The sequence below is a fragment of the Lemur catta genome, chromosome 2 (assembly GCF_020740605.2).
Source record: "Lemur catta isolate mLemCat1 chromosome 2, mLemCat1.pri, whole genome shotgun sequence".
Taxonomy (NCBI): domain Eukaryota; kingdom Metazoa; phylum Chordata; class Mammalia; order Primates; family Lemuridae; genus Lemur; species Lemur catta.
Window position 1 is genome coordinate 119,108,664 of NC_059129.1, and position 20,013 is coordinate 119,128,676.

Below are 20,013 nucleotides of genomic sequence, written 5' to 3' on the forward strand. Positions count from 1 at the left end.
ACCCACCCCAGCGCCGCAGGAGGGGCCAGAGCTCTCCGCGGCGCCGCGCTCGCCGGTCTCGCCTTCCCCGCCCGAATCCGGGTACCGCGAGCGCATCGGCTCGGCCCCTTCCGGCTCGTTCCGGCGCCCGGCGAGGCATGCGCGGGCCACTGCTGCTGCGGCTCGGGGGGCTGCGGCTCGGGGGCCTCCGCGCCTCCGCAGGCCTGGCCGGCCCGGCCGGGGCCCCAGCCGCCCGCGGCCGGCTCCGCCCCGGCCTCGCCCCCAGCCCGGGGCTGCCGCGCCCGGTGGTAGCCGCCGCCTCCGCCGCCCGCCCGGACGCGCTGCCCGCTAGCGCCGCCGCCATGGAGCGCCCCGGAGCGGGTGAGACCCGGCTGCCGAGCGGGCCGGAGGGGGGCGACGGGAGCCGTGGGGGCTTGGGCCCCGCTCTGCTGCTCGGCCTCGGGAGGGCCGGGCCTCGGGGAGAGCTCGGCCCCGCTCCGAGTCTCCTCTCCCTCCCTCCACAAGCACTCGGGGTAGCGCCGGGCGGCCCGCTTTGCAGCCCCGGCGTGCGCGGAGCTGCGGCGACCGGGCGTCGCACCGCACGCTTTGCGGGCACCGCGGAAGGCGAGGGGTGTGAGCCCGTCCCTAAGTTTCACTTTTGTTTCCCCCTTTCTCATCCTGTGACCCTTAGGGCAGAGTTCATGTCAACACGCCTCCTCTGACGGCGTTGGTGTGGTAAACAAGACCCAGAACAAAAGCGATTTTATCTTATATAACAAATAATAAATATCTGAACCACCGTGCTGTTTCGTTTAGGATTTTACGCTAGGTTGGGAAATGACCGCTTTTAAAAGTGGCGCCAAATCTATACTAGCGCCCGGAATGAATTTCCAGCTTGGGCCAGCATTTGCTGCGTGCTGAACTTTATGGGTAGAGCGAGTTATGGGTTGGACTTTCCATGAAAGGGGCTAAAACCCAATTAGAGAAGAGGTGCTCTGCTGCAAGATTTTGACGGCATAAACATATATGAAGGTCTAAAAAGCATAAAACGTTAAAATGTGTTATATAAATAGCCATTAACTAGTACGGATATGTTTACAATTGTTATGCGAATGGAGTGATTAAAACCTGTGGGCGGATGCCTGTGGCGTGAGTTTTTGAGAGGCGTTTATAAAATGCAAGGGAATGGAGATTGTTTGGGAGAAGAGTCACAGCCCAGTTCCTTGTTTAAGTGTTAGGACCTTGCAGTTCAGGATGCTGTTAGCATCTGTATCTTTTCCTTACTCACATTGACAAAGTTTAATGGAGGTTACAGCTTCCTTTCATTACTTTTCAGATATGGCTCACCTGTTTTGCCTATCTCCCCCTAATAATTTGGATTGTACTTTTGTTCCCTTTTTATGATGAGGAAACCAAAGCTTGAAGGTCCAGTGAGTTGTTGATTATCGCACTGCTCTCAACATTTATCCAGATGTAAGATGCTACTGTTTTTAGCAGCAAAGGCAGGAGGAGAATGGATGGCATTGGCTCTGTCTCTTGGTTCTTGGAGAACAAACTTAACTATTTACCTACTAGAGAGATTAGAGGACAGTCTTGCTTTTTTTGCTGCGTTAATAATTCCTATCTATTAATACAATTTTTTTCAATTATTCTATAACTTAATAGGAGATAGTTTGTATTTCAAGTTCCAGATTCCTGTTGATTTTGACATAACATTGCAGTCAAGTTTAATATGCTTTATGTAACAAGATGGAGAAGGATGTTGAGCAAGTGATATTATGCCTCAGTTTTTATTTTTATGTCAAATCAAAATACCTCAGTACCTTTCCTTCATTCATCTTGTGAAAATGAGAGAATCTATGATGTGCTGAGGTTGCCATTAAATATTGAGAATTATTTTTCGTGGGCACTCAGTTTTTTGTAATGTCACCTGATTGATTGATTGATTGAGATAGGGTCTTGCTTTGTTGCCCAGACTGGAGTGCAGTGGTATAATCACAGCTCACTGTAACCTTCTGCTCCCAGGTTCAAGTGATCCTTCTGCCTCAGCCTCCTGAGTAGCTGGGAGTAGTAGAGGTGTGTGCTGCCACACCCAGCTAATTTTTCTATTTTTTTGTGGAGACGGGATCGTGCTGCATTGCTCAGGCTGGTCTTGAACTCTTGAGCTCAAGTGATCCTCCTGCCTCAGCATCCTAAAGTGCTGGGATTACAAGCATGAGCCACTGTGCCTGGCCCATTTGCTTCTTAATAATTGAATTTCCAGAAAAACATGTTTGCAGCCATGTATTTTTAACTGAATTTCCAATGTTAAATGTAATGTTGGAGAGCAACTACTTAAAAGTCTTTATGGAAGAAAAAAATAAAGTCAGAATTTATGGAAATAATAACACATAAGCGGTACTGTTAAAAATAAACATGAAAAAGACTGACAAAACCTTGTTGGTTTGTTCAGGTAGTACATTTCTTAAGAAAGATTAATTTATATTGAATCAGCTGAGTTGTTTTCATTTAGGGTATGAGTTTAAAAAAATAACAAGTTAAATAGTCCTTTTTTCTTGTGATATATTAAAGGAGAAATTCATTCCAATGCGTGTGAAAATGTGTCAAAGAAAGAGAAAACGTCAGAGGAATTTGAAGCCGATACTATGGATCGTCCGGTAGACCTGCCATTTGCTACTATAGATATTAAAGATGATTGTCGAAGTAAGTACTTTATTAAGTAAAGATGTATTTAGTAGCAATGGATAATAAATTTAGTCATATATATATTTTTCTTAATAAATTATTTCACTTTAAATACTCATCATGTTTTTGAGTTTTCGTTATTAATTAATAGTTGTCTATATCTATCAATATTATCAGAACTATCACAGATGCCATTAAGACATGTCTCACAAAATTTTGAGCCAGATGATTCTATGATATGTAAGCTACTTGCTACTTCGAAAATAATGGGCCAGATCATTCCATGGTTTATAACTTCCTTCAGTTATTCTGGAGCCACTGATAATTTCAGCTGTGTGTATTTATGTAACAAATGTTTACTAGTTGTTTGCTGTGCACCAGGCTATTGGCTAGGCCTTGGAAAGATCCATCAGTGGACAAGATAGGCGTTATCACTGCTTTCATGGAGCTCAGCAGGTAGTGTTTAAAACAGTTAAACTTTTAATTCCTTTTTATTTTTTATTTTTTTAGAGATAGAGTCTTACTCTGTTGCCCAGGCTGGAGTGCAGTGGCACCATCATAGCTCACTGCAGTCTTGAACTCCTGGCCTCAAGTGATCCTCCCACCTGGACCTCCCAAATCCCTGGGATTATAGGCATGAACCATCAGGCTGAGCCTGTTAAACTTTTAATTAAATATACATTTATTGGATTGATTCAGTCCTTGAGAATTCTGTTCACAAACTAGGGAACCAATGCTTACTTGGTTGAAATACTGCTGGAACTACATAGATATCTAAATCTGCATTTCATGTCATTGTAAAAACAATACTGTATTTGATATTTGGGGCTACCTTCACTGAAAATGTTACAGATTTGCCTATTATCCAGGTTGTTTGTGGGTAGGAAAATAAGGAAAAGCATCAGTGTATTCAACAAATATTTATTGACTACATGCTCTTGCCATTCATTGTTCGCAGCTTTCCATGAAGCCTGGCTATGATTTGATGTAGTTTTTTCATGACTGTGGTTCTAAGCTGGGAGGCTTAAAAAGAAATTATCTACTTTAGTCTCTTCATTCTGAGAAGAGAAAAATGAGACTTAGAGAAGTTACGTAAATTAGCTAAATTCACACAGTTGAAAAGATCCAGTTATAGAATCTGATTTCTGGTTTGTTAGTCATTTCTTTGATGAACATTTATAGCCAGGCATTGGGCTAGACATTTGAAATATTGAAACACAAGACAAGCTTTACCCTCAAGAAGCTCACAGCTTCACTGGGGTGCCAGTATGTTAACAATTACAATCTCATGAGATAAATATCATACAGGATGCTCTGGGAGCACATGGGGTGGGGATGTGTGTGGGGAGGCATCTAACCTGGGTGTGGGAGTGGAGGGTGTCCAGGAAGCCTTCCTAGAGGTTTGGCAAAAGTAGAGGCTTGGAGGATGATTATGAACTATATCCAGGACTCTTGAACTTACTTGATCATCAGAATTTTCTGTAGAGCATTGTAAAAGTACAGATTCCTTTCTTCCGCTGTTGCATCAGGCCGGTGAATTTTTTTTATTTTTTAAACATCTCAGATGATGCTGAGGCTCAGCTCAAAAACCGTACTACTCTCTATCACACTTTCTTCTGGATACAGTGAACCTGGTTTATATTTTGGGGAGATTGTAAGGAGAGAGAGAGATACTTAAAATGTATTAAATCCTGGTATTTTATTAATCAGTCTTTCCCATTCCATAAGCCAAGGGGAAAAGAAAGCAGGAAGAGGTGTTTGCTCAGCCAGAGTGTGTGTTTCCCATCTTTTCCTTCACAGCTGGTCTGGAGAGAAGAACAGCACAGCCGTTTAGGGAGACCTTCATTTGAAGAATTTGCATACCTGTTAAGTAGAAGAAGATACCCTTTGGAACAGAGAGGCAAGAATAGCAAGGATTTAATGTTTTCTTCTTAACACATCAACTGCCATGTGCGTTGTATTTAACTCACTCAGGTTTTGAGCCTGGGACCTCATGAAGCATGTGTAACTCACGTCTCTTCACCTTGGGAGCCGAGAGAACTGTTTTTCAGATTGCATATAACTCACAGAAAACAATGAAAAATAACAATTTTTTCAGTAAATTAGAAAGGATTGTTTTGTTTTTGAAGTTTTTATTCTATTTTCCTAATACAACACTGTGGCCCCAAGGAAAATTTTTTTTTCCTAGTGTGGCAGTCAATGTATTAATTCCCTACTTGTTGAGCAAATAAAGTGAGTATGTCTGAAAAATTCTATCACTTCCTTCTGATTTTATTACTCTCTTCAATTTGGATATAAAATGAAGAATTCGCATGAATAATCGTGCCCTGTGTGCCCATGGTAGGTGCCTCCCATCCCCCACTTCTTCCCTCTGAACCCTTTTCTAGTCTCTGAATCTTTCCTGTTGGAGCACTCATAAGTTAGACTGGAGCAAGAAATGACAGTGTTTGCTATTCTGCCTACAGGTACTTCTGACTCATTCATATCTTACACGTACCTAATATATATGAACAAACAGCTTCTACTAGAGATGGACAGCAAGATACATCCAGAATCCCAGAGAACAAATAGTATTTCCGTAGCCACTGTTTTCTTGTATCTCTACTGGTGAGGAGACCAGTGGCCACGAGGGCCAAAAGAGGGAAGGGGATAGATGTGTTTGTGGCCTGCATTCCCTTGCTGCTCTGAAAGGGACGGCTGCTTCTTCAGAGGATAGGCATTGGGAAGGGTAGCCAGTCCTTCATCAAAGAAATAATGTTATCCATGTATATTATGGGCTCAGGCCAGTCCACAAAAGTCTATTTTTAACTATTAATATATAGTATTACACTGCTTTTTGGTAGTTCAGGCTTTATGAGTTAAAATTCTTTGTGGGTGAGTCTAGTCTCCAAACCACCATGTACAATATTACTTTTGCGGGAATTGGATTTCAAATACCAGGCTCCAACTTATACATGGTAGTGTGATATAATGGGAGAAACAGAAAACTTGTAAGTTTTGGTTATTTCGTTTTCTACTTGTGTGACCTTGGACACTTAAAATGTGGATAATAATTATCTCCTGCTTACTTCATAGTGTTGCTATGCAGATAAGAGAGAATAATATAAGTAAGAAAGCAGTTAACATTATATACAAATGTTATTTATAAAACCTTTGAAACATACCCCTTAGTTATTTGGGGACAACTTATTTTTTAAATTTTTTTAATAGCATTTACTAAATCATTAAGGCAAAAATAATAAAATTCTTTACAAACTAGAAACTACTAACTAGTTTTTGTGGTGACATTTTTATAGAAATGTACAAAAACTGGGAGTTTTGTTGCCAGCCCTTAAACTGTAAGATAGGTATAATAATAGAGTTTGTGCCCCAAAGGATAATTAGTTTGTGGCTTGAATGGACTTAATTTGGCTTTCTCTTATTTTTCAGTTGCATGGAAATTTAATCAGTCTACTCGTTCTGTAGTAGATAGCGACCTTAAAATTCCCAGGTTGCTGGTCGTTGCCTGTGGTTCCTTCAGTTTTTTTTTTTTTTTTTTTTTTTTGCATGTGGAAATTGTGAGTTAACTGTCAAGAAATTCTTGCTGATAGAACCCTGGTAGGGCAATGAGGAAAGTAGTGCTGGCAAGAACATCATGGGAAGGGGAGTCCTTTCTAGTAAGAAAACTCCTAAATTGGTTAGTTTAGTGTCTCTCAGTAGTCAACTGTTTGACCTTCATTCAGTGTGGGTGCAGTATCATGATTAGGCAGCATGTGGTGTGGTTGGGTGAAATGGGTCTTTACAATTTTTTGGCTAGTTTTACTTTTAAGGAGACTTTTTACTAGAATTATATGTTAGAATATTAAATGCATTAAAATATTATATTATTAAATCTTAGAATATAACATTAGAATATAAAAATATATTAGAAAAAATTCAAATGTATGTACAAAAGAAAATCTTTTAGAAATGGTGAGGAAACAGTGCAACCTATGCCACATCTTCAGCTCCATAGGTTGGACACGTTCCAGGAGAAAATCCAGCATTGGTCAGTGGTTGACCTTGACCTAGATGGGTCTCTTCTCTTTACAACTGTGGTACCCAACCCCTGGTACCGGTCTGTGGCCTGTTAGGAACTGGGGCACCCACAGCAGTGGGTGAGTAGCATTGCTAGCCATCCCTCCCCACCCCCGCTAAGGTCCGTGGAAAAATTGTCTTCCATGAAACTGGTCCCTGGTGCCAAAAAGGTTGGGGACTGCTGCCTTACAAGGGAAGTGTTGTGAGTGAATGGGTTGGAAACACAGTAACCCATCCCAAAAATGCTTGGGGTTGCTGTTATGATGATCTGAGTCTGAAAGTTGAATGGGTGTCTGCAGTAGAGTCATCCTGCTGCTAATGTGAGTAGCTTAGTATGCTTCCCACAGTGTGAATTTGTGGACAGCTTTAGTTTAATTGATTCTGGTCTCTTAAGAGAATCACAATTCTTAACTGCCAAACCACATTTAAATCAAGATTCAAAAGAAAATATTTGAGAAGTTTTTTTTTTTTTTAATTACATGTCTTTACTAAGTGTGGAATTCAGTTCTCCTTATATTGTTTTTTTTTTTTTTTTTTTTTTTTTGAGATAGAGTCTCATTCTGTTGCCCAGGCTAGAGTGCCGTGGTGTCAGCCTAGCTCACAGCAACCTCAAACTCCTGGGCTCAAGCAATCCTCCTGCCTCAGCCTCCTGAGTAGCTGGGACTACAGGCATGCACCACCATGCCCGGCTAATTTTTTCTATATATATTTTTAGCTGTCCATATGATTTCTTTCTATTTTTAGTAGAGATGGGTCTCGCTCTTGCTCAGGCTGGTCTCGAACTCCTGAGCTCAAAGGATCCACCCACCTCTGCCTCCCAGAGTGCTAGGATTACAGACGTGAGCCACTGCGCCCGGCCCCAGTTCTCCTTATATTGAAATAATTATAATCCTTATTTTACCTCACATCAAATTCTAATCGTGTAATTATTGGAGATTTGAGCAATATGGGAAATTATTTTGTTCCTCATTTATTAACCAATACTATTGTTATATTTTAAAAAATACTTAGACTCTTAAATATTTAAAAATATATTTTTTCATAGAAAAATGCTGTACCTAATTAAGATTAAATCTCAGTACCAGATATGGTGATTATCCTGAGTCAATTAAAAAAAAGATTAATTATGTTCTGTGTCCTGTCTATAATCAATTGGGGAGGCATATATTGAATAGTCCAGATTTTATTATGAAAGGGCTTAAGGCAAATATTTGTCTCAAATAATACAAAAGGTGGATATTTTTTCTTTTTTTGTTAAAAATAAGACCATGACTAAAAATCAGAACAAGTTCAATAGATATATTAAGTCAACACATTTATTGAGTGTGTTACATACCAGGTACTATTACTGGGGCTGAGTAAAAGATGTAGAAAATAAAATTCAACTAGTACACAAATATATGGGAAGTTATTCAGCTACATAGATAGGAATGAATGCAAATTAAAATATGATTTTAACTTATCAGGAAATTTTTTTAAATGGCAATACTCAGTGCTTTTAATGTATCTACATTGCTTCTGACAATACAGTTTATTGTTATAGTTTTTTTTTTAGGATGTAATTGGTTGGGATCACCAGCAATGTTTATATATGGGACGGATCCACTCATGAGACTCCAATATAAGGACATAATCTTACTAGTGAAAAAAAGTTTGATTCACAAATACATGTTATAGTATCTTTTTAATAGTAAAAATATTGGGAAAAGAATGCAAATGTACAAGATTAGGGAATGGTTGAGTATGCTATATTAGTGCCTCTAGGTTACACATTATGCAATTATTTAGTATTAAATAATATTTCTGAAAATGATGTTATAGCATTGAGTACATTCCTATATGTGTGTGTGTTTGTACACACATATATATAATGCAAGGTGAAAAAAGTAGGGCAAAAATTGTATGTGCTGTTTACAATTGTGTAAATACTATATATAATCTGTCACCAAAATTCATAGTTACTGTGTTAAGGAAGTAGGTTTATGAGTATTTTTTTTGTTCTTTTTTCTAGTCCTCAAATTTTATGAATGTTCTTTATTCTATATAAAAATACAATTAAAAATTTCATTTTATTTATTTTCTTTTAGAGGTGGGTTCTCGCTCTGTTGCCCAAGTTGGAGTGCAGTGGTACAGTCATAGCTCACTATGGGCTCAAACTCCTGGCCTCAAGCGATCCTCCCACCTTGGCCTCCCAAAGTCCTGGGATTAGAGGTGTGAGCCACTGCGCCTTGCCCTAAAAGTTTTAAATGTGGTTAAAAAACTTGTACGTTTTCATTAATTTAATTTCACCAACATTTTTCCTAAATATATTTGATAAGTTAAATATTTATAGAAATTTTCCCTTTAAGAGCATAATAATAGTATTGAGTAATAATAGTATTGAGTCCTTCCAACACATTGTTACATGCTTTATATTTTCTTAATTCTCATAAAAACTTGGAGATAAAATTATTTTTTTAGAAAGTTTTAGTAACTTGCCAAAGTTTATTGAGATAGCAAGGGGGAATGATTCTATGAAATATAGAAGGCAATATTCTAAGTCAGATAACTGAGGAGTTTTAGGAATGTTTACTTCAAGTTTATTTTAACTGCTTAAATAAAAAGAAAAAAAGAATATCAAAACAAAATCTAATTCATTATTAGCTGTTTAGCTAAGAGCAAGTGTGAAAACAATCAACCCACAATAAGAGATGGACATATTAATTAAATTAATTTCTCCCATAATTCATTTCTTTGTAATTTTTGAGGGAATGAATAAAACTTGAGGAAAAATTAGATAATTTACATAAAATGACATGTGGTGCTTTAGTTAAAAAAAAATGCATGGATCAGAGAGTTATAGCCTTTGTCAACAAGACCAGATACATTAGAGCACATTAAAATGGCTACTGAAATCATGAAAATTAACAAGTAGAATAAATTAAATTTATAAGACAGATTTACAGCTGATGACTTTTTTGTTAACCAGTCAAGTTACTCTAAATAATCCAGGGAAAGATCCAGGACACATGGCCAGAATTTTCTACATTTTGTTTCTGTGGTCACTAATCTTTAAAACTTTTATCAATAAACTAGATGATTACATGAATATTTTGCTCTTTATATTTTCAAATGAAGCTAAATAAAAGGAATAACAAAATTGTAACACCTACATTATGAGTTCAGTGTTGGAAATAAAATGGAGTTCAGTAAGGAAAAACAGGGATTTTATACTGTGGCCACACTAATAAACTTTACAAATAAAAGACAGAGATGATATGCAAACGGGAGAAGAGATACTGGGCTTGATATGTAATAAATTGACAGAAAATCAGCGGACTCACTGAATTAAAAAAATAAAAAATGCACGTATAAGGGTTAGTAAAACTGTACTATGGCAATAAATACTTCCAGGAACTTTTCCTTTTTTACCCAGCTCTCATCAGATAATTTTAAACTTTGTACTGTCTGTGATACCTAACAAAAGAAAATTTTATATTATCCAATTCAAAGGAAAGTTAAATAGTTATTGATAAGATTATAGAAAGCTAAAGAAATTTAAATAAATCCTGTAGTATATTATTTTTACCTAAATGTATTCTGAGTTGGGTTTTACATGATGTCATTCTCATGATATCAGAATTGTTGGAATCGTTTTGTTTTATAACCACTACCTTGAGAGACTATAGGTTTTTTTTCCTGGATTATGGGATGTTTGAAATGGCAAAAATAAGTTGCTCCAGATAGGCAGACATTTAGTGTTAAATGGATAATGTATAAAACATTAAAATGCTAAAAGTGTCAGTGGTCTTTTAAACGCCATGTTAATTTGGTTCCTGTCATTAGTATTGGAGTATGAGTAAAGTACAACAAAAATGATTATACATCTTACATTCACAGTAAGGAATATATTTTACATTGTCACTCAATACACACGTGTATGCAAAAAACTGAAATAAATGTTTTGTAAAGCAATAACTTATACTTACTGTCTACATGACTGCCATTCCATTCCATTCTATTGCATTCCATTCCAGGTTTTGAAAAGTACTCTTATTATCTTCTAAGCTGATTTCATAACCTACTAGTGGGTTGATGCTTGCAGTTTGAGCAAAAAAACAACCAGACTCTAGGTTCAGGTTTCTCTTGAAACCATTCTTTATTTAACTTCACCATGAAATGTCCTCATTGGTACTGATGTTAACAGTACCTTTACCACAGATTACTAGAAAACTAGAACTGGAAGAGACTCCAGAGAGATTTTCTAGCTGTCCCTCCCTGTCCCTGTTTTTCTTTTCTTTTCTTTTTCTTTTTTAATGGTACATTATAGAAACTTTCCAGTGTATGTGTAGTAGAGAGAATAGGACAATGAGCCTCATGTATTAATGAATTCTTCCTGAGTGGATTATTTGAAGTAAATCCCAGACATGTCACTGTACCTGTAAGTACTTTAGTATGTATCTTTAAAAGACAAGGGATCTTTTTTAAAAAAGCATATTCAAAATATCCATACCATATCAAAAATGTTGGTAATTCCTGATGTCATCAAATATCCAGTCAATCTCTGATTGTGTCATAGTTTTAAAAAAATCTAGATTATTTGAATAAGAAACCAAAGTCTGTGCACTATATTTCATAGATACATCTCTTCAGTCTCTTTTCCTCTATAGATATCCTCCTCTTGTTCTTGTGTGTGTGCGTGTGTGTTTATTGTTGTTGAAGAAATCAGATATTTTGATATTCTTGTCATTTAACATATTTCTCTGTCCCTTATATTCCCAGTAAACTGGTAGTTAGGTCAGAAGGCTTCAGTTTCTCAATGTTGACAAGAATGCTCCAAAGATAGTATTTGAATTTCCTATTGTGTGGCATCAGTAAGCATATTATGTTTGCTTGTCTTGCCTTTCTGTGATGTTAAGATTATCAGTGGCCACAGGTCTTATGACCCTAAATGTATCCATTATTAAAATTCACCATTAGCCACTGTCTAATGGATCATCCATTGATGATCTTTGAGTTGATCCATTACTTTGTTAAACATTTCAAAATGGTGATATCCTAACTCTATCATTTGGCATTTATTAGCTGGAAATTTCTATAAAGAACTTTACCTTAGTTAACTATTTGATTTCCTATATGACTATTTGGTTGTAAGGAAAAGTGGAATATGCTTAATTTTTTTCCCTTTATCATCAGATTTTTTAGGATGTTTCTCTAGACTTGTCCAAAGGTGATCTGTCAGTTTTTGGTTTTAATTTTTCTTTTTAGTATCATTATGAACCAATGGATTTAAACATGTGATTTACTTCACACCACTGAAGTTATTATTCTATTTGTGGCCCAAATCGTCCCATCTTTGGCCAGTGGGAGGACTTTCAAATAGACTCTAGAGACCTTCTGACATGATCCCAGGAGTCATTGAATTTCCAGGCCTACAAGAGTATATTGTATTTCCAGACCTAGAGTCAGCTCTTTCTCCAAGCATTGGTCAGACTTTCAAGTTCTCAGATAAACAAGTTAAATAACTTGATTAAAAGATGCTTGTTGGAAAACCAATCTTTAGGCCAATGCCCTTTTAACCATCTGCTGCCTCTACAGATTGAAACACACAGTGCTAGTTACCTTCCCCATAGTTGTAGCCCCTCCCTCTTCTTGTTGGAGAGTATTTTTTCCACAGCATAGGTTGATAACTGCCGGATTCTCACTATCCCAGCTTCCTGTTGCTTGAGGTTAGTCCTGTGTCCTGATTTGGACATTGAGATGTAAGGGGACAGATGCTGGAAACATTAGAATTGATTTGTAATGTTACCTTAAAAAATGCGTGTCTTGCTTTTGAAATTTATTTTTCAATATTTAATTTTTTAAACACTATTCAAAACAGCTTTTCATGTTCTATACCCATAGAAGGTACAACTGATCTGGGTGATAAAAAACAATGGATAGTTTATAAATCATCTGTTTTTCTTTGGGAGTTGCTTAAATGACCTTTAGCAGATGCAGATTTATCTCCCTAATTATGTTTAGTTTGGGGTAATATGTCATAATAGATAATAATAGTACTTTGCTTTGCACCAGGAAGTGGTTTAAACGCTTTCATGTATTAACAGACTGAATCCTCAAGAAGATCCTATGAAGTAGCTATTATTATTCTAAAATTACAGTGGGGAAACTGAGGTAAGGAGAGTTTATAGGACTTGTCTAAGATCACACAGCCAGTAAGTGGGAGAGCCAGGATTCTAAGCCAGGCACTCTGGTTCCAGACTATATTAAAATTGGTTACTGTTTCCAGAGTACCAGTTATACTAACAGTAGGTGGAGGTGGGCTAGAAAGGTATTTATTAACTGAAATGGATTAAAATATATTTGTTCTTCATTTTGTGGCTTCTGTTAAAAGTTAGTACATTTAGTAATGAACTAAATTACTACAGTCAAATCTAAGACCTTTTCTTAGGTATCTAAAATTGCAGGCAGCCCTATAACATATTGATTTGATTTTTTCGTATTAAAAAAAACTTGCATAAACCAGGCACGGTGGCTCATGCCTGTAATCCCAGCAATTTGGGAGGCTGAGACAGGAGGATTGCTTGAGACCAGGAGTTCAAGACTAGCCTGAGCAACATAGTGAGACCTCATCTCTAAAATAGAAATTAGTAGTCCCAGCTACTGGGAAGGCTAAGGCAGAAGGATTGCTTGAGCCCAGGAGTTCGAGGCTGCAGTGAGCTATGATTACACCACTTCACTACAGCCTGGGCAGTAGAGTGAGCCTCTGTCTCAAATAGCAAAACAAACAAAAATAGGAATAAAAATTTAACAGACAAAATTATTCTGCCCAATTGTTATGAAAGTTTCTAAAGCATTCTCTTAATTTTTTCAACAAATAGTTTGTAGTGTGGCAAGGGTCACAAACCAAAGTTTGCATGTCAGTGCTGCATCTGGTTATGACCTAAAAATCACAAATAAATATACATACACAGGATAGATGGGAAAATGATCTTTCCTAATGTTATGAAAATTGTGGCATTGAGGAGAGAAGAGTTGTTAGCTATGCTGTAGATCAGGGATTAGCACAATACGGCCTGTGGGCCAAATCTGGCTAACCACCTGCTTTGTAAATAAAGTTTTATCAGAACACAGGTATACCCATTCATTTATATTTTGTCTACAGCAGAGTTGAGTGGTTGCACGAGAGAGCATATGATCTGCAAAGTATAAAATATTTACTATGAGGTCCTTTACAGAAGTGTTTGCCAATTTCTGCTTTAGATTTGAAAAGGATAATTATGAATGATTGCTACTTATATATCGCTTGTTTCTTTTTTTTCTCACTATATTACCTTTGTTTAAATGTATTAGACATACTGTTGTTTGACTTTTTTCCTCCAGTCACTGATGAACCTCAAATAAATTTGAAGAGAAGTAAAGAAAATGAACAGAGCAAGAGTGATCAAATAAAGAAGAACAAAAAGCAAAAAGATTATCAACCCAACTATTTCCTTTCCATTCCGATCACCAAGAAAGAGGTGCTATTTTTTAAAAACTATTTTTACTGTGAGGTTTTATTCTAAGTTATATTTAAAGTACACTAAATGCTTATAAATCCACTTGCTCTCAGCTTCTAAGACTCTTCGGTGGCATTTTAGCAAGACCATACAGGGAATATTCCTGTGTAAATAATAGGAATGTATTTAAACAATAATTTTGAAAAATATTATTTAAACAATTATTTCTAAACAATAATTTTGTGAAGGTCACTTGTGTCATCAGATGGCACATCAAGGTCCTTTGCAAGCATTTGTTCACTACATCGGAGAAATCCTTTAGAAGCAGAGAGCAGTGACCCGCTGAGAAAAGAGGATTCCGAAATCCTGGGAAAGTAAACTCAGGTTTCTTGCTGCTTTTTCTTGTTTATGGTAGTGATTATTGCAACATACTTTCTGTAAAAATTACTCCTTGTACTAGCTTAATATTTTACCATGAACTTGGTAGAAATCTATTAAAAATCTGAAAAATTAATGTGGTATGAATAATAGGAAATGGTACCAGCCAATTAGCCCATACTGAGAAACCCTTGAGAGAGAAAACTACTGTATCTAATTACAACTGCTAAAGCAGTGTGGTAGGAATTAAAATGCCTCAGGAAAGAACACCTCACTTGGAAGACTGACTGTTTTTACATCTTGGTCCAATTTAGGAGCCAGATCTGAATTTCTGTTTGATTGTGGATTAGTATCTCTTTGACCAGGCACATTTTCAGGTTGCTTCTCCCCTTATTTAACCAGAATGTCTCTAGGGAATGCTAATGAATTTTAAAAAATCAAACCAAATTGAGATCAAAGAAATAAATATCAAAAGAAAATTCTGTTGGGGGCATTCTAGGAAATATCTAGTCTGTGAGACACAGTTTATCTGGGAAGAAAAGATACATGAAAAGAGAAAAATTGCCTAGCCATAGAAGATTTTAGATTTGATACAGTGAAGAATCATATTCTGATTTTACCTATACATATTTGATTCCTTTGCCTGGTTAACAGTAAAATAGTCCTTAAAAGTGTTTAGGTGGTATACAGTTTAGTGTAATCTGCAATTATATATTATATTAAAATACTTGCAAGTTGTTTGGATAGGTTTTCTTTGAAATTTAGGATCATGTATACATGTGGGGATTAGCAGAGCTCAGGGAGTGAGAGTTGGTGCTGCTTTAATGAGCAGTCAGACAGAAGCCAGGTCCTAAGGAGACTGACTGTCAGACAGTTAAAGTGACTTCCCTAAGGACACATGATTTGTGATTGGAAGAGAATCCAGGTTCTTTGTTTTGGTTTGTTTCTTAGAGATTGTTCCAGCACGGAGTCTCTCAATGTAAATGTTCCAGAAGCACTTCTAGGAGTTGCTCTCATTAGGCCACTCATTTTATACTTCTCCCCTCACACCTCTGTACACCTCTGTTCTTTGCTCCCACGGTGGGCTGAACAACACCTCTGCATCACCCTCACGCCTGCCCCCACTCTCCTCGTGGCCTGGTTCTGGCTTCTTACCTCTTCCAGTGAAGATGGGAAGATTGCCGGGATGTGCTGGTGGGGTAGCGAAGGTAGGGAAGGGGATGGAGAGGAAAGAGAAATTCTTTCGTTCTAGAGTTTAGGCCACAAGGTTGTTGGGAGGAAGAAGATGAGGGAGTCCTGTCTAGAGCGCTTAGTTTTCACCCTACAAACTGCTGTAGCCTTTGTGTCTGCTTCCCCTCCCCTGTGAGGCTGTGCAGACAGTGGCCAGAGTGCGGGCCTTGCAGTTCCACAGACCTTGCTGGAGTAGCCGCTGGGTCACAGACTCTGCTCTGGGTATCAGTCAGGTTATCTAATTTCTTTTCGTTTCAGTTTCTTCAGGTGTGCAATGAGGTAGGTGTTAATACCTACTTCAAACGATTATTTTCTAAACCCAAATCTGGACATATTGCTGACTTGCTTATACAATTCAGGATTTTCCCGTTGTTGGCAGAATAAAGACAAACCCTTTAGCATGCTCTGTCAGGCTTTGTCTGTTCTGCCTTTGCCACTTGAGCCCCTACTCTTTCTGCTTGAGCTCCTCGGGCCTGCCTGGGACTTGCCAGGTTCCCTCTGCCCGAGGGTAAGCCTCCTCTGGCTGGGAGTCTTCTCTTCCCTCCTCTTGGTTGTCTTAATGCCCAAATCTCAGTTCAAACCTCTTCACCCGTGACCACCCTGACTAGGTCAACTGCGCCTGTTTCCTCACCCCATCCCCCCAGCTAACGGCTTTCATAGCTTTCTGTTTGTCCTTTGCCATCCTAGCAACTTGACGCTTCCTTCTTCCCAAGGTTTTTAGAGTATTCCCAGTACATAGACCAGTGCTTGTCCAAGAGTAGGTGCACACACACATACACACACACAGCTGTCATTTCAAGGGGGAAAGTGTGTTTCTGCTATAACAAGTTATAATCAGCACACTTGAAATAATAAATACAGTGTTACAAATGCTGGTTTCATAATATAGGTTCAGTAGCAGTTATTTGTTTTCAAAGAGGTAGGGTGATGTACAATAGTGGGAAATGCAAGTTTCAAGTGACCTTGAAACCATATAATTTGATGTTTCCCTCCAAGAGACTTATTTGTAGTTAATAGTTTAGAAAGCTTACATATAAATATGGGGAGAAGATGTAGGGATTGGGCAAGATTAGGAGATATATTTTATATCTTCTGCATGAGTACCTTTTCTGTTTGTTTTAAAGTATCTAATGTTAATTTTCATTTTAAACTACTTATGAGCTTTTGTGGGAAGGCTTGGGAAAAGAAGCACCATTTATAACATTGTTTCAATGGAAGACTGTATTCCAAGTTCCAATTAAGTGACCTGCAAACAAGCTTTTGGAAGCTAGCACATTCACAATGAGTTGCTCTACTTTTGGCCTCTACTTGTTGGCATCTAGTTTTAAAGAAAAAAGTGTTCGGAATTACACAGGTCTTTGATTTTAAACACATTCTTAGAAATTTGCAATTCATTATTAATGGAAAATCTTGATTTCATATTTTTAAGCAATAGAATTTGAAAAGGAATTAAAATAGTTGCATAAAAATATCCTAATTGGAAGTATATGAAAGTATGTGTTTCTTTGTTAACCTGCAATTACATGTTAATTTGAAAATAAAAGAAGAAAAAATTTTGATGGGATTATAATAAATCCTTAATGTTTCTTAAATGGCTAGAATTGTTTGGTTATTAATTCTAGCTGGATTTACCCACATGTTGGTTTTGTATAATTTCTTAGAGATAATAATGTAAAGTAAATCAACATGGAAAAAATACAAGGCATAGTCAGAAGCTGGTTGAAATTAGGAATATATTAACTTTTTTTGGTATCTTTTAAAAATATGCTAGTGGAAAAAGATGATTTTCTTCGGGGGTTTTAAAAGGCATTTTTTACATTTAATTCTGTATTTCATCATTTTGTAATGTGAAAATTGCTGGTCTTATGAAAATGTGAAAGTAGATTAGTGCATTTAGTTTTTTTCTGGAAAACGTAATAGTAAAAGTATTTGATACCATCATGTATATGTTAAGCACTTGGTAGATATAGAACATTCTTTTATTTGAGGAGGATGTTTTTACTTTTACTCCAGTTATTGCTATATGATCAGTTTTTCAAGTTCTTTTCATGGTTGTAGGCAAACAATACAAATGAGAATATTCAGCTTTAAAGACAAGTTAATTAGCAAATTGATGTGATAATTCCAGTAAATGTGAATAAGGCAAGAAATTTAGGAAAAATGTATGTAACAGCTTGGAGAAATTCCAAAAACGATATCAACTGATAAGGTCAAAGACATTCTCCTACAATGTGCTAGAATGCAACTCTTCTCTTATGCAGAAGCATCCTAACTTTGAGGCATTTTCTTTGAACTGACATATGATTTGAGTCAATTAGAAAGCTTAAAAGATATAGGAACAAATTGCATTATTTTTAGGCATGTGGAATATGGCTTAGTGGTGATATTTAGCAGATGGGTGTCTGCTTTTATTCTTTTAACACAAAGAAATTAATGAATGAAATATTGAAGATTTCAATAAAGTTTTTATTTTTAGAAGTTTCTTTCACTGTCATTTAAATTTGACTTTATAGTATTAGGTTTTAAAAATGTACTTTGTACAGTACTGCCAATGGCTGGGGATTATGGTGACAGATAAGCTTTAATGACTTTATAGAATTTTAAACAGTGGCTGTTAAAATTAGTTTCCTTTGGCCTTTGATGACATTGGTACTTTAAAAAAATGACATATAAAGAAGACTCTGAAGTGTGTTTCTTTTTCTTTTCTTTTTAAAAATGTAATTGGGAACAGAAAGCATTAACAATTTTAAGATGATATCAAGGAACATATAAATTAACTTGGAACATCAAAGCATACTTAGAATATATTGGTTGATTATATTAACTTTGAAATTTTCATACATTTGAGGCTAATCCTGCATTGTGAGTACTGTGTGACTTCAGAGAAATAATAGTCTTAAAAGTGTTTTAGTTTTTAATTTACAATTTTATAAGCTACTGGGTAATTCAAAGATATTAATACTAATGGTCTAAAACTGTGATACCATGTTGGCATTATACTAAAATGGAGAATATACAAATGGATGGAATTGTGAACATTGTCCTGAATTTACATGTATTGTAATTAGTACTTGAGCTTAGAATAAAGACTAAGTTATTATGAAAATGCAAACATTCTACCCACCAGGTACAAATAGCAATTCCTCTTCCTCCCCAGATTGAGACAACCAAAAATGTCTCCAGGTATTGCCAAATGTCCCTGGGAGGCAAAATTGCCCTGGTAGAGAACAACTGATTTAATAATATTGTTAGTGTTGTAACTTTATATTAGGCAATGGTATAGAACTTACAAAGTACTTTCGTGTACTAAAGTGATCTTTAATGTAACCATGTTAGTTTGGCAATGCAGATTTTTATTATTCCTATTTTGCAATTGAAGAAACCAAGGCTTAGTGAGACTAGGTGACTTGTGTGGCATCACACCTCTGGCAGACCTTGGGTTAAAATCCAGGATTTGTGACCTGAGTCTAGCACTCTTAATTTACATCACTCTCTATTATATAACTAAGTTCTTATCTTAAGCTACTTTCTCATCATAAATTAAACCAGAATAACTGTTCTACCAGCTGAGATTTGAAGATGTAATTGCATTGTTTTGAGGTACATTTTGAGTACCTATGATGTACTTGACATTGGGCTAGGCCCTTTCCATATGTACCTGGATTCACTTGAGCTACTCCGTTATTCCTGTAAGCCAATCTCAGCACTGCATTGCATCTGGAAAAAACTCTGAAAATTCCAGTTTAAAACATTTCAGAGTAATGCACACTTAGGCTAAAGGCTTTTTAAAAGAGAGCCAGTGTGTTCCATTGTCTTAGTCCATTTTGTGCTGGTGTCACAGAATACCTGGGACTGGGTAATTTATAAAGAACAGAATTTTATTTCTCACAGTTCTAGAGGCTGGGAAATTCAAGATCGAGGGCCCAGCATCTGGTAAGGGGCTTCTTGGCTGTGTCATCTTATGGCCACAGAGAAAGTGAGATAGAGAGAGCAAGAGGGGCTGAACTTGTCCTTTCATAAGGACCCACACCGGAGATAATGAGCCCACTCCTGTGATAACAACATTAACCCCTTCGTGAGAGCGCTGCCCCGTAACCCAAACACCTCCCATTAGGCCCCACCTCCCAACACCCCCTCATTGGGGATCAAGTTTCCACCACATGATCTTTGGGGGGCACAATCAAACCATAGCACATAGTATCCAAAA

The 20,013-nt window shown here is 37.1% G+C and overlaps 1 protein-coding gene across 4 annotated transcripts in view; it reads left to right on the plus strand.

Annotated features, from left to right (window-relative positions):
• The first annotated feature begins 240 nt into the window (after positions 1 to 240).
• The window catches only part of AKAP7 (A-kinase anchoring protein 7), a 115,876-nt gene continuing 96,103 nt past the window's right edge, over positions 241 to 20,013 (plus strand). For 2 of the 4 annotated variants that reach the window (XM_045544363.1, XM_045544362.1), the window contains exons 1-3: positions 241 to 360; positions 2,551 to 2,682; positions 14,083 to 14,219. In XM_045544363.1, the coding sequence (XP_045400319.1) occupies positions 342 to 360; positions 2,551 to 2,682; positions 14,083 to 14,219 (288 nt within the window). In that variant the 5' untranslated portion in view covers positions 241 to 341. Of the gene's footprint in view, positions 361 to 438; positions 715 to 2,550; positions 2,683 to 14,082; positions 14,220 to 20,013 lie in introns of those variants that run through there. The other 2 variants (XM_045544361.1, XM_045544364.1) reach the window with 2 other exon arrangements.